The 15,554-nt window shown below is 34.9% G+C and overlaps 1 protein-coding gene across 2 annotated transcripts; it reads right to left on the bottom strand.

The window, feature by feature from the left end:
• Positions 1-285: 285 nt before the first annotated feature.
• LOC113495754 (protein regulator of cytokinesis 1-like) lies at positions 286-13,323 on the bottom strand. 2 transcript variants are annotated; one of them, XM_026874669.1, is made up of 15 exons: positions 13,098-13,323; positions 11,733-11,932; positions 11,239-11,359; positions 9,769-9,998; positions 8,893-9,041; positions 8,285-8,452; positions 6,057-6,229; positions 5,602-5,749; positions 5,043-5,171; positions 4,047-4,183; positions 3,414-3,521; positions 1,835-1,967; positions 1,459-1,590; positions 1,136-1,288; positions 935-1,061 (listed from the first exon to the last, which is right to left on the bottom strand). In XM_026874669.1, exons 1-15 carry the CDS (start codon positions 13,130-13,132, stop codon positions 1,035-1,037), a joined length of 2,043 nt encoding a protein of 680 aa, XP_026730470.1. In that variant the 5' UTR covers positions 13,133-13,323; the 3' UTR covers positions 935-1,034. The 2 variants fall into 2 exon arrangements, with proteins under 2 accessions (XP_026730469.1, XP_026730470.1); XM_026874668.1 differs by having other exon boundaries at positions 286-1,288.
• Positions 13,324-15,554: the final 2,231 nt, after the last annotated feature.

Here is a 15,554-nt window from a genome sequence, read left to right as displayed (position 1 = left end):
ATCTAGTAGGTTTCAGGAATAAAAATCATATCTGTTTTAAACTATGCAAATATATTACAATCATAATTTACATTTTAAAATTATTAAAAATTATACATTAATAATAAAGCATCGCATAATTAGTAAGTTATAATATCATGTTAATGTTAGAAATATGGTGAACTTTTTAAACCTTTTTAATTTTCAATACTGATAAAAATTAAGTACTGCCTTGGCATATTCAAAACTTTTTATTCTGAACTTCTAAAGTGACGTTTCCTAAAATCGAAAGCTGCCAACGTTTTCTTTTCGATGCGTGGTATGTACAGAGCTCCATATACTTAATAATATCAATTTATTAAGAAATATAATTTTGGAAAGTATTGAACCAGATTGTCTACTACATATTCTAAATTAATAAACTTGTTAAGGAAAACTCTAAAAACTACTCTAAAATAACATTATTCCAATCGAAGAGCAACTAAAATAATTCTCGTAAGAACAGAAAGTAACTTATAAAACTATCTATCAGTTAAAATACTATATCAATCACATCTATAAACATAATTAACCAACTCTTAAAATGCAATTACTGCGCATAATTATAAAGAGATTCAAATATACATAGTAAGAAAGCAAAACATTATATTATCAACGAGAAAACGTCTATTTAATTCGTCACAAAACTTGAGTCAAACCATCGACAAACACAAATAAAAATTGTATTAAAAAATCTGAATAATTATTATAAATTACAAATCGATTCTCAAATGAAAATCATGACTAATATTACTGTAAGGCACAGGGCACACAGCTTGATATATACGTGCAAATAACTCGAAAACCAAACGTTTATATCAAGGCGTAAGTTCTGTACTCAGTCTATTTAGATGAGAGGCGGGAGGTTTTTGACTCGCACTAAATGCGAGTGTGACTTAGACCTGCTAACGTTGTTGGGGGTAGTTTTGACGGTGAGGGTGGCGACTGTGTTTTGTCTCTGGAGGTTGACTTTGTTGGCGCTGAGCGGAGCGCGCGGCGTTGCGAAGCCGTCGTTGTTAAGTTTGAGCGCGGAGCGGGTCAGCCTAGTGGGCGTGTACAAGAGGTTACTCTTCGGTGTCATAGGCATATTAATTTGTTGTATGTTCTCTTTGCCGACCTTAGGTGTTAAAGGAGTTTTAACCCTCGGAGTTTTTTTTGGGGTAGCGGATCGCTCGTCAATTCTCTGGCATACGATCGTGGGTAGGACCATCTCGTGAGGTTTTGTGTTCGCCATCGAACTGCGACTAATTTGCTTCTCGTTTATGCCATCCTGAAAATTAAATACATGATGCTTTACTATTGACGCTCGACAATAACTTATGCTGGTGTACGAAGTTGAATATTTTCAACAACAAGAAAGACCATTGTGTTGGTCGATCTAATAGAATGCTTGCTACAATATGTATAAAGCATACCTTAAAGTAAATGTAATAAGCATACCTTAAAGTCAGTGTAAGTAGTGAGCAGCGTGGTCTCCATAAGCGGGTCCTTGTGCGCGCGTTCCTCCTGCGAGCCGCTGGAGCGAGTCGCGTTCATCGAGCGACGGCTGCTGCTGCGACGCTTGCCATGGGACTGCGGGACAAGCAGATGTATTACTACATGTACAGTATAAGAATACTGTGACAGTTCCAACCGTGTAATAAAGGGAAATTGTTTACTAAATCCGATTGTCACTGTACACGCGAGTAGCTAAACCGTTAGTAAAAGTAGTATAAATCATCGTCCTGATTAAGACATTTACAGAAGATCCAATATTTTCAGTTACTAATCTTTGCTGATACAGTGTACTAAATGAAGTATGTCACATTGTACTCACCGTACGCTTATGTTTGAGAATACTGCCGTTGACGGTGGCTTTGGGTGTCTTCCTAACGTCGCCATAGTCGAGCTTCCTCTTTGCATCTTTACCTTCAGCTACTGCTCTAGCGGCCAAGCGTCCGCTAATCCGCCTAGGAAAATAAAGGGTAATTAGTTAGGGTATCATGGTTTTTTTTTCGTTTTATCACTTCATAGTCTCTTTTTCAGGCTGTTTCTGGGATTTAGGATGAAATAACAATATAAATAGAGAAGCCAAGTGATTGAGTTCACCACGCAATAGCCACTGACTGCGATGTGTCGCAGGTTCGATCACCGCGATCCACGAATGCTTGAATGTTTGTGAAACCCCCGCGACACAATGATTAAATTCCGCAATGTGGTAGTCATTTTAAATCAATAATAAGCAACGGGGCATACTGAGCATTTATTCACTTCAACGAAATAATTTCAAAAAAATATGAAGAAATATGCGTTACCACGAGATTGATAGCAACAGTGATTATTCATCGTAAATATAACTTGAAAATTTAATTATTTTGAAAGAAATAGGCAAGAATTTTAATAGCATTTTTATCATATAATTATCGTGTAACAATTGACCTACATAAAATTCCAATATCGACATCTAATTACTCTACAAAATTAAATACCTTTTTCGATACTGACGCAAACAATCTACATCCAACATCTACCTCATGTAATAGCTGTCTAACACTATAATTACTTCATGCTTTTCTGAACAATGAAGCATAATGACTACATATAATTATTCTAAATGTATAATTAATACTTATATAACGTTAATGCAATATTTCTCATTCCCTCTACTTACGCAAGCGACGTCAAAGTCGCATTATTTTTGTTCGATCGCTACTTATCATCAATCAAACTAAACTTGCCTCAACACTTATGACGTAATGGACGTTTTCACATCAATAAATTCACAAGCGCGCACTGAAATAGTAAAGGAATGAAAAATATTATCTAAATAACAAGTACGTGTGCGTAAGCGCTGTGGTAACTAATTGTTTGGTTTTTGTAGTGAACAAAAAGCAAGTGCCAATATAATTTTTTACGCTATGTAGGTATTTCTTATTACATACTGAATGTTGTACTCGTCTAAGAATTAAATAAGTACTGTAATCAAAAATTTTAGAACGAAATATTCATGTCGAAAGAAATATTTTCCGCATTTTTAAAACATTAAAATGTAGGTGCTATGAATATGTACTATACATGAAACCACTAACTTGAACAATTACTACACATCAAATAACAAAACACGACTATTACACTAAGCTCTATTATATCTAAATCTCGTTGACTTCAGTTTTGGTGAAGTTATACGCGAACTGTTTGTTTCATCATTTGAAGTAGACTACTTCACGACAGCCAAAAGAGCTTGACTATTATTATAGGCCGACAAAATCCACAACATTACTTATTCCTTCATACATGAGAAGCAGAAATTAAATTAGTTATTATTTCTGTTCAGTACTGAATAGTCGAGCGCGGGTCACCTTTAACCGACAAAAAAATAAACCATTGTATGATTAGAGCCTAATGAGTACACTTACCTCTTAACAGTGGTGATAGCAGACCTCTTTAGTGCGGACAGGTTGTTAGTGAACGTAGTCACCGCCTTCGTCGCACTACCCGTGATCAGCTGGCGTTTAGATGGCGGCCTATAAATAGAAAGACCTGCTTACAGTCAATGCTACAATGCTAAATACTAAGATTAAGGGAAGCCTAAAAAACAATGATCTAAAAGCTAAAACCGAATACAACAAAAACATACAAAACGATGTATTTTGCTTTGTTCATCACTTTTTCACGAATTAAAAAGTAAAAAGTATTTTGTTTAACTCCAAGCGGCGTTTTGACTGCACGAATAGTACACCATAAAGGTCATATAGGTCACCACACCAAACAAATTGCGCGCGAGGTGTCACTGTCATGTGTTCGATCCTCGCATAGGACAAGCACTTGCGTGACTCACAAATGCATGTTCGGAATTTGGGTGCCTTGTGCGTGTGACTTACATATATGTTTGCGTAACCGTCGCGAAAACCGGCGGGTGAAATTAATTACTTTTTTTATTCAACACTTACCCACTGTCAAATATACAATACAGTAATTCCTGTGATCTGTTGCTACGTACAATACTCATTGCTACCTTACTTACTACATTGAAATCAATAAATGCTTACCTGTTCTTTTCAGCAGTGGCAGCTAAGCCGGCAGCAGTCCTATTGCGTTTGCCGAGCGGCGACGTAGCGAGCGAGCGGAACAGCGGCGTGGTCGGCGTCAGCGCCTGCTTGCGGGCAGACAACTTGTTGTGGCGCTCCTAAACAAACAGGGAGAAACAAGCTATGTATATCAAGTTCACTAAAAGTCATATTAAATAGCCCTACGTAATGAAGTTGTTTTTTAACCTAACTTGTTTTTAGTAAGAGTGTTACCTTTCAATAAATCAGTATAGTCGTTATAAGTTTTTAAATTCAGTTAAGTAACTTCAGAGATAAGACTGGCTATCGAAAGCCTGTTCAATACAAACAATATTATGAATAAAACAAACTGTCTCCATGAACATTGTTTATATTGGCAAAAAAAGTATCAAAAAAGGTTCCAATTATATAAATAAAGAATTTAAGTTGACATTTGACGGTTCTGTTTCAAAGGGACTATAATTTCGATGGTCGTTAGATTTCGGAGTGGCGTGGCTCACGGACGTTAGCATGACTATTCTTTTAGTATTTTTTCACTGAAGTTGACGTAGTGGTGTTAAGTTGTATCCACTGAAATAGAATTTAATCTTTTAAGGATTTGTAACTACCGTTCTTAGAGATCTTGTTGGAGATCGGAAGATGGTAAAATGGTGTATATTCTACACACTACACTGATGTCAGCAAGTCGAAAACTTAACCTTTTTAAATTTGTAAATAGCAAATGAGACAGTTATAAATCATGAGTCATGAATCTGCCTGGGTGGTATTGCTAAAACAACCAAGGTGTTAGGCGCTCTTTGGGGAAGCCCTACATTTAATGGTGGACGGCTATACGCTAATATAATGATGTCACATCTCTGACATTATTTCGGAACCGTCGCTCTGGACACTAATAGTAGGAGAGTGTCTTATAATACCTGTCTTGTTCGACCATCCCTTCTATAAAACATAAAGGAAAAGCAAATTAATAATACTTACAGCTTTCCTGGTCTCCCATTCATCTTCCATCAGCTGCAATAGAGGCTTTCCATCGACAGTAAATGTGTTTCCAGTCTTAGTTTCGTACTCGGTCACTAGTTCTCTTATTTGTGCTTCAATTTTCGGTAACTATAAAGAGAAGCCATGCTTAGTAAGTTGGTTAAACAAATGCAAATTTGTTTTCAATAAAATAGAGAATATGACGCTTGAATGTTAAGGCTGTTTTATATTGCGAAAAAAAACGAAATGTGATGCAAATTTGCAAATGAATTCAATTTAATTCTTAATTGATACTAATACATAATTTTACACAGATGGTCAATTATTAAGTTAATTAATTATAGACTGTCTGGCATAGCAACTGCGAAGTAATAAAAAACTATCTTTCTATGTTATCACAACCGAATTGTTTGATGATTACAATATTACGACACCAGATTTTTGCTGTAAAGTATTTATTTTCTCGGTTTACATCTTTAGATGAAAACGGACAAAAGACACAGAAAATGACTGTTGGACAGTACACGGAAATTGCAGGAACATATAAGAAGGTACTCACATTACTGGCGATGGCCTTCCTCTCCTTCTCCTCTCGCAGCAGCTGCCCGCCGCGGTTGTGGTAACGGCCCGGCTCCGTAGCGCGCGCCTCTAGCTCGGTCATCTTCAGCCACAGGTTCTTGCGTGTCATCACCAGATCGAAGATGTGCCTATACATACGTTTGGATTTTTTTACAAGTCTGTAGTTACGGGCTATTGGAATAAGGGGGAGGAACGAAGAAATGTTTAGTCTTCCATTGCACGTTGTTTGCCCCTCGATCGATAATCTTGAAACGATTAAAAACTGTACAAATCATAAAGGTCACTTAACAGCCTGGAATCGAACCTGTAGGCTTCAATACGCCCCTTGGCAGAAAGAATCGGTTAGTTTCATTAGTTTTTACAATATACACATTCACCTTTATGGAAAAAATATTATATCAATTGACTGATTGAACAAAAACTTAGAATACTGACTTGTGTTCATTGTAGAACTTGGTGATCTTGTCCAGATACAGCTCGTGCAGGGTCAGGGTGTCCTCAGTGAATATGTCCTGGAAGTAATGGACGAACTCCTCGCGTTCGCGGCACGAGTACATCACGTTGTCCCACATCAGCTTTATCTTAGTACGGACGTTGGCTACGAACACCTGGTAAAGGGAAAATCTATTGTTAAACTAGATCAAAATTCATTTATTTAAATAATGCTAGTAAATTGACACTTTGAATGTCATATTACAATGGGCAGCAACCGGACCCGCCCACCCTGCCCACCCTTCACAGCTTGCTAAATGCTTTCGCTGCGAGTGTACTAGGAATTATACCACTCTGTTAGGTATTTGGTGTGACGGTTTAGTCACGCGTATTTATCGCGATCGCCGGACTAGTTAGAGACCTGGCTAGAGTCAATCACGAGCTTAAGCAGGTATCGCGAGTAAAGTAAGCGTGTATTAATCGTTGCACCAAAATATTAATAATCGAAATCATTTTCTGTTCTTCAAACACTTATAAGAGTATTAAGAGTCTCAGATCGACAAAATAGTAATAAACTATGATATTTAAAAAATACAATGTCATAAAACAATGGTAAAATAACGATAGAGATCAAATATACCACTGAAAGAAATGAATCGTTTATTTTTTTAACACTAGTTGGTATAGACACACTAAGATATAGATTCTTTCTTTCATCCCATTCCATTCAATTCCATGTTAATGAGTAGTTCGATACCATTTCTAGACATGGTGAAAGCAAAATAGTCAGTTTAATACTCATGAATCTAAATGCAGTAAACAATTAAATTCATGGCATCATAGCTGCACTGATGTTTATCAAAACTTGTTGGTGTGAAAGTGAACTGATTCATTATTCAGTCGGAGGACCAGTTTGGTTGCAGTTTTACATAATAGCAATATTAATTGCAGATAGATCCATAACCGGGCATGGTCTATAAACGTCTAACTGATTAAATACTTCATTTTACATACATTTATAACTATCATAACTATCAATATTTAATAATGGGGTCTCAGAAATTGACGGTATTTTTTAGATCCTAGTTACAAGGTTCAAATTTTTAAAAATATATATTATCATTTATATATTATTTATTTATTAAGTGTATGGGAACACTTATGATAATAAAAGAAACCTTAGTCACCAAAAAACCAACTGCCAATAGTCACGAAAATAATCATAATAGAGTACACTTAGCTCATAACAAGAATGCTTTATTTAAAGAGAAAAATCAACATAAAATGTGATTACTTGAACTAGTTTCGGGGGGAAATTTACTAATCGACGGATATCCAGGAACGAATACGAAAACGTTTATTTGTCAGAAATACAAAACATGTGGAATAAATGTGGAATTTTTGTCGAGGTTATTTTATAAATTTTGAAGAATAATATTTCTGCTATTGATTGATGTGTCTTGTCGTGTATAAAGCAGTAGAATTAATAACTGTTATTACAGTGTTAGTGTTTAAATTATAACGAGCCCTGAGGATGTCGCAACATTTCCTGTATGACTAGACCACTTTCTGCATCCAACTATCAATATTTATTTTATACATCGTAATATCTTATGGCATCAGATCTGTGGATAGCTTATCCTGAATACTACTTGGTAATATAATTTAATATTCGATTCTCTAATATACTTTATACATTATGCCTGCCAGAGTTGCTCATGAAATATACTTATATTAAAATCTGACAGGCCCCTCCCCACGGTGTTGAATGGTTTTGTTTGGCCTATGACACTCACAAAGAATGTAACATTCTATAGGTCATAAATCTGTGGTCTAAAACCGGTTTAATCCAAATATTAGTGTTACATAATATTAGTTTTTTTACCACAACATATATTTTCAATGGCGTACATTAAGTTCAGTAAACTTTATAGCACTAATAATACACTTTTTCTCGTCTTACAAACAATGTGACTTTTGTAAGTTGTTCAAAGGTTAATGAAATTGATCGTACTGACTGATGGGCGAAGAACGTGAGAATGGATGATGTGGCAGTGAGATAGGAGAAGCTCCCCACAAAAGGATGGACTTCGTCGTCAAGGTCATCCTTGGGGAAAGTAGTGTTACATTCTCCTCACATAAGCTAACCTGCTCACATGGATAGAATTTGCAAAAGACAAAGAGGTATGGAAGGAGAAAGGCTACTAAAAATTAAATAAGATTGAACCTACCTGAATCTTCTGCCTCTTAATCTGATCACAACGTTTGATCTCCTCTTTGATAGCAGCTTCGGTCTGCGGGTGACAGCCGGGGTGAGCGTGCAAGAAATTCTCGCGGTAAATCTGATCCTCGTCCAAACAGTCCCATAGTTTCGTGAGGCGCTCACGAAGTTCCAATACCTAAGGAAATGTTTTCTTATCAATTTTGGTTGATGATTAATTTGGAGAACTTTGCTCAGCATTTGTTGGTTGTATAACTGCTGAGATTAAATATTACAATGATACAGATACTAATTGCGAGCAACTTTAACGCGCCAAAAAGGTTGGATGTTTGTTAGTAAAACATTTGTTTGTGAGCATCATAGGTCCTAATATAAAAAATTGTCTTTTTTCTATTATAAGTTGTTGTTTGATGAAGATATGTAGCCCTATCATACTGCACTACTATTTTTATCTCATGTTTTTTCTCTGCTCCTTTTTCAGGGAGACAGTTTGTATAATTGTTTCTTATTTTATTCATCATCTTTATGCTATCGAGGGAATTAAAGAATGAATTATAGATTAGTCTTATTCCCTGCTCTCTTCTACTTTGTCTGGATGAGTTTAGTTTATAAACCTACCCTATTGTTAGTGTGTTCGTATTTTTCCTGTAGGTCTTGCTGTAGTTTCGCCAGGCGGTCCATGTTGAGGTCTGTCACTTTGAAGTCCACGGAGAGGGATGATGTCACAATATGTTCGAACTTGTTCTGGGGTTTGATCTTCAGTTTGTCTACAATTTAAAGAAACATCTTATTGAGAATGAGTCCAGATCATAGCCGTCATACTGTTAACTTCATTTACGACTTATTTCACCGATGTCCAAAACTTTGCAAATTGTATGTTGGTAATCCCTTAACTAGAATAGTTGTTGCGGGCTGTAGTCATTATTATGAATTGATTCACCGTAAATGTTTCTAAATAATGGATTCGAAGTTGAATTAAAATGTTATAAAATAATTAAAATACTACTACTACGAATTAGAAAAGCATGGCAATGAGGCGATAACTATAATATATCTGAAGTTAATCAGATAAACTGTACTTTTAACTACCTCACTACATGGGAACGAGTATCTCATTACAATATTTAAACTACGACTTCATTATTGGTAGTTTACGAGGTACTTAGATCAGCCAGACATACAAATTAACCGCGTTTCTAAACAAGTAATAGGAAATTAGTGATCGCGATATGAAAATATATGTGAAATGATATGATGAAAACAAATCAGGCAAATAAGGAGTATTATGTTATTTTTGTACTTATGCTAAACATCATTGCAATTTGATCTTAAAATAAACGAAAAACTACTTACTCTTACACTATACACTTATTTATCAAAAAGCTATAGATTTTACCAACCCATCTTAAAGAATTCAACTTATGATTAAAGACTTTGCACTCTAAGAAAAACCATTAAAAAAGTAAACAGTAAATAGATTTCGGAAATCCTTACCCATGATATCCTTAATTTCCACTTGAATATTCAGGAATATCTCAGCCCTCTTATCTCTCTCAGCCTGCAGCATTTCAAGGTGCTCCTTCAGCTTGTCCAACTCCTCCTCCGCAGGGAGAGGCACCTCCTGCAACTCCTGGATGGTGACTCCGAGCTTATCAGCGAGGTCTCTTTGCCATTCTAACAGCCTTTCCATCTTCATGCGACGTTGTTCTACTTGCTCTCGGTATCTGTTCAAATAATATTTAAAAATATAAGCTAAGTTAAGATTGAAAATTGATTTCTATATGGTCACATAAAACCTAAATTTTAGAGAGAATAGTTTAATATAAGTGACTCCATAGGGGTGGAGGGAATGGGTAAGATTTCCACGTCACAAATTGATGATCTGATCTGCAAGATCGAGAGAAAGTAAAAACTGAGATGTTTTGCTTGTATTTAGCATTAAATAACCACCTTTATGTGTCATTGCTGGGCAAAGATCTTTTGCCATATTTAAATGGGCTGTATATTGATCTACGATTATTACTTATTCCAACATTGCAGCTGGAAACTAGACCTGCCCTATGAAAAATACTACAGCTCATACATATACCATTAATTACAAAGTAAAATCAAAATCCTGATACAGAGAAGATTTAATCGAATTACACAATTAAGACATGAGAATTTCACTCATACAATTCACATGAGAACATCATATAAGTTTTAATTTACTGAGAATGATGCACAATACTATGTTATTCCTTGTCTTTCACCATGTCACCAGTAACAAGTGACCTATGTCTACATACAGCTAATTAGTTAATTACAGACTATATTAGTGTGGGAATCGCATATCAGGAGTAGAGAGTATATCTTTATGTAATACAATGCAATAACAGCTCATGAAACTAGTTTGCAACAGAATTACTTTGCTTTTGTGTTAACATTGATTTATTTGGAGTTAAATAGGTAGTCTTGTTAACATTGTGTATTTGACTGTGTGATTTATGCATAATGAACATGAAAATTCAGAAATCAGGGGTTATTCATGCAACAACTAAAGACCAAGAGTCACAACTCTTCACTGTAGATATGTACATATTTAAATTTCACATTTTCAATTTCAAATTTTTTTGTACATTGAATAATTTAAATGTACAAAAAATAAGCTTGAAGTATTTTCTAAAACAAACATTCAGGAATGATATCAGAGTTCAGAGCCACCTCTTAATGCAAGATTGTTAGACTGAAAGAAATTAAACAATGCTCCTAATGGTCACTCTCTTTTTCCACAAACACAACAAATTTATTTCAAGGTGACTATGGGCTGTGAGGCTTCTAATACACAAAAACAAAAAAAAATATAATCTTTTCAAAAATTACAATTTCTACAGACAACAATATCGTAAACTCACAATCTCCATATCCATAATACTTACCTTACATTTTGTATACTAGACCCTCTTGTATCAACAATACACTTACCCAGCAATCTGTTCCTCCAGCTCTCTCTTGTACTCTACTAGCATCATCTCCTCCTTGAAGTCCAGTATGGTTATGTCCACTGACAGACACCTGCTAAGCTCCTCGGTTTCCTCCTTAAGTTCTGGTTGACGGAAATTATTGTTAAGATATTTTAAAATACTAAGTAGCCTATTGGCTATTGCATCTTTAGATAAGGAAATATTTAATAATGTTGAAAGAAATCCATTTATTTCGTAAAATCATTACTAGTATTCAGTGTGTAATGGTTGTAGGATTTAATAGCACCACCCGATGCAATATTATATTAATGTAAATGTGTTATTAAGGAAATGAAACATGAATGGTTTGATGAATTAAAATGTTTTTGATTGATTGACATAATATGTACTATTCTGATCTTTGTCCTTGTCCTTGAGAATAAATAATACTCCACACTGATAACTTACATCACTAACTTGAAAAGTATACCTTAAAAGATAATTATTAAGACTTACTATCGACTTGTCCTTGCATCGTCTTCAGCTTCTGTCTGGTCTCAGAGATAACATCTCTGTGCAGTTCCTTCTCAATCTGGACAAGTTTAGTGATGTTGTTCACTTTAGTGTTGTCGTCCACACCAAGATGGGACCAGTTCAGCCAGAGCTCCTCCATCATGGAGCGGACGTTCTGGGAGATCTCCATAAGGACTTCATTGCTGTAAATAGAATAGAATACTGACTTAATTACACAGTAAATGAATGAGTTAGCGAATAAAAGACTTGAAGCGTAAGTTTGAACCTGATCTTGCTTCACATCAACATTGCTTCCGTATAAAGTGAATAAAACAGTCATTAGTTTGAGTCCCCAATTTTGGCAGTTCCCAGTATCATTCAAACAATAAAGAGGTTGATCTCTATGCTAATTGACCTTTATGTCTACAGATTAAGATCTAATGGCTTGGGTTAGGACAAATGTAGCAAGGAGGTTGAAAACCATGCCAATTTGAGCAAGTAATCTAAAAATAAGGTATAAACTTTGATCTTACTGATACAGAAGAAAAATACTTCTGTGGGTCTTGTACTTGTTGGGCCTTGCAGTACATATGATTGGGTTAGGATTGCATTAAAGTTACAAGGAGTTTCAATATCCGGATATTGTTCTCATTGAATGTTTTTTTAGGAGGGAACCTCTATAATTCCTTATTTATAAACTATTGTGTGGTCATTTTCGTCAAACAAGCTATTTATAACCTGTTATGACGCTACAATAGCACACAATACAGCTTAAGTTTTGTTATTCAGTATCTAACAATATGGATAAAAATTTAGAAACATGTAAAACTCATACTAGTTGTGGTTTGGAGACCATTTAATTTGAACAAACAGTCCAACATGATACATTATTGCACTTGAAGTGCAGATAAACTTTTGGAATCACATATTATGCTGTCAACACACTTCATACAGTAAGTAGCAGAATTCTTTTAGGAACATCAATTAGTAGAACTATATGGTCAAGGACTATGGTCAAATGTAACAAGCTTGATACTGTGGAAAAGTTACCAGTTCTTTTCAAACAATAGATACCGGTCAAACTTGTTTGGTAGACGAATTTAATATATTAATGATATTTTTGTCAATTGAATCTTACTAGGTTGATTATAAAGCAATATGTTGGTCAAAATTTAAAACAGCAAAATCAGTTACGGTTGGATAACATTCGACGCCTCAAGTCATACTTCAAACAAGCAAAGGAATAAGTCTAGTAAAACCAGCAACAATTTCGTCAGAGTAGTTAGCATCACAAAATAACGAAGAGCAGATTTAAAACTAAACAAATTAAGTTATCCATGGTATTAAATTTGTAAAACAAGAACTTACAATAATTTGTTGACATCTTCGGTTAACTTAATCATTTTGAACTGTTGTTTCACCGTACTTCTTATAAAAAATCTCACATATGTTCACATATAAGCCCTAAATAACTTAATTATAACAAATCACTGATAAAACTCGATCAATTCTAAAATAACCACCAACATGAATCCGAAATCTAACGAGCCCTGAACGTTTGTTTTCAAATTTCAAGACGTTACAAATGAAAGTGTCTACTACCGGGCTGTGATTGGTTGAATGAGGTGGCGTTCAGAAACTGACCCATATCATGGAACATTAACGAAATTATTTCATTTTTTTTGCAAATGATAATTAACGGACAACTGTAAATTGTAGTGTATTTTTTGTGTATTGTTAATGTAACACAAAGTTACAAAAATATTTTTTAAAGGATTTATTTTTCTATAAAACAATTCGAGATTGAAATTGGTGCGTTCAACACATATGTAGATTTAGAATTTATCTAAGGTTCAACATTTTTTTTTGTACTTTTATCTAGTACTTAGTTTTACCTAACGTGAGTTAATATCACTAATTACATATATATTTCATTCAATTAATTTATTTTGCACATATTCAATACTAATAGAACCAAGTAGTATCAAGTTACGCTTAATCTTCGCTTAATCCATCAGACCACAGATAAAATATTGATAGTTGTTGTGTAGTTGACAGTTAAAATTTTGAATAAAGCGTTTATGAATTTGCTGCTTATCCACTACCTATGATGGCTGTTTATAAAAAAGAACATTCACCTTACTCATTATTAATTAATTACTAAAACTAACCAACTTCCTCCGATAAAGTCTAGAGATTAATGAAAAGAAAGTCCGTATTACGTTTACACAGTGCAGCAAGAATCGTCGATAACGATAGACTTTGGTTAATAGATATTAACGATTGAAGAAAAGTTTGCATGATTACGTTAAGGTACTTAATATCATGCGTAATTTAATGTCTTTAATCAAAGTTACCAGTTGCCCTACTATCTTGTCTAAGTAATTCTGTAATTCCTGTTTATAGTCTAGAACAATTTGTTTTATATTCCTTATCTGATAAGTAGTAATTTTGGCATTATGTTGCATTTGCGTATTTCCTTTTTTTCTATTACATACCTAAATTATTGTTATCAAATATTTTGCCTTGGGTACTTACCTATACTTACAGAGAGCTTACATTATATTTATGCAGATTCTGCTAGCAGAAAATGATGTTCTCCAATCCGAAAAAAAAAAATTGTGATGCCTAGTTAAGTCCATTTTTTATTATACATAGTAAGTGAAGGGCATAAAAATAATAATTTACTTATCCCTCATTATAATCGACGTGTTGACTATTTACACGTTTAAGTACAACTAAGCACAGAACATATATACCCCTCAACTAAGCCACTATACCCACCTGTAGTGTCATGTCGGCACAGTTGAATGGAAACATCGAAACGAAAACAAGCTGTCAAATTACGTCAGCTAAACGGCACACTCATGATAAGTTGTTGGCGCCGATAGTATTATCTGCCGATACACTTGAATGGACATGTGAAAACCATTTACTACATTCTTACTAACCTATTCTGAAGACTTTGAAGTCATGCCGAGTTCTCGTCTAACCACTTGATACCACTTGAAGTATTAATGTTCAAGTTACAGTTAGTTCGAGTGAAGCGGACACCAGCCTGAGGCGGACTTCACCTGGTATCGATTGTTGAAAAGTTAAGCATATATACCGGTCTTTCGAAAGATGTCATGATCTAGGTATGTACTGCGAAATATGCCTGAGGTGTTAAGAAAATCCAAAGCCATCATGTCAAAGAAAGGTGTTATAATTTAGCAATCCGTTGTAACGTTAACTTTTCTCTTACGGTGATATCTGCTACCAGGTCGGTCGCTAAAGTGAAAGCGAGACGGCACACTACGCTACACATAGCGGCGTCTCGCTTCCACAATGACAGCTAGGCTACTCTAAGAGCTCGTAGCAAGCGCGTGCGTGAACCAACTGTCGTCAAAACATAGTAATCATCGCAACTTGCATATTGCAACTTTGTCACCTACTAACTCGGCAGAAATATTTAAATTATGGTTTACAAACTCCATTAGCGTATCTAATAGAGTAAAAAATAAGGTCGAACTTCCCAGTTGTGTTAGATATTGAGAACACCTCTTTTTTGTACCTATTTAGCAAACATGATTAATGAAAATATATAATTATGGCTTTATTATCCTCAAGTATAAAATATTACCAACCATCTATGTTATAAATTCATTATTTTCCTTGGAAACTTTTTTATCTTTGGTCTTTGTAATTCCAGCAAGGAGGTCACATTTTTTACATTTCTACTGTAACATTTTTACCTTATAACTTCCTTTGGATAAAACTAAACTCAAAAAAAAAGCTACGGGTTGCACTCCGGGTGTGCCGGCAGAAGTGAAAACTGGAATATTA

Source organism: Trichoplusia ni, chromosome 7 (assembly GCF_003590095.1).
Source record: "Trichoplusia ni isolate ovarian cell line Hi5 chromosome 7, tn1, whole genome shotgun sequence".
NCBI lineage: Eukaryota > Metazoa > Arthropoda > Insecta > Lepidoptera > Noctuidae > Trichoplusia > Trichoplusia ni.
This window is presented reverse-complemented; position numbering and strand designations above follow the sequence as displayed.

What these genes read in the sequence shown, in the direction of transcription:
- LOC113495754 (XM_026874668.1), bottom strand. Translation starts at nt 13,132, where the DNA reads ATGATTAAGTTAACCGAAGATGTCAACAAATTATT. An exon ending in GATGCAAGGACAAGTCGATA is followed by an intron (nt 11,360 to 11,732) that starts GTAAGTCTTAAT and finishes TCCGTCAACCAG; the next exon opens with AACTTAAGGAGGAAACCGAG. An exon ending in TTCTCAAACATAAGCGTACG is followed by an intron (nt 1,591 to 1,834) that starts GTGAGTACAATG and finishes CTTGTCCCGCAG; the next exon opens with TCCCATGGCAAGCGTCGCAG.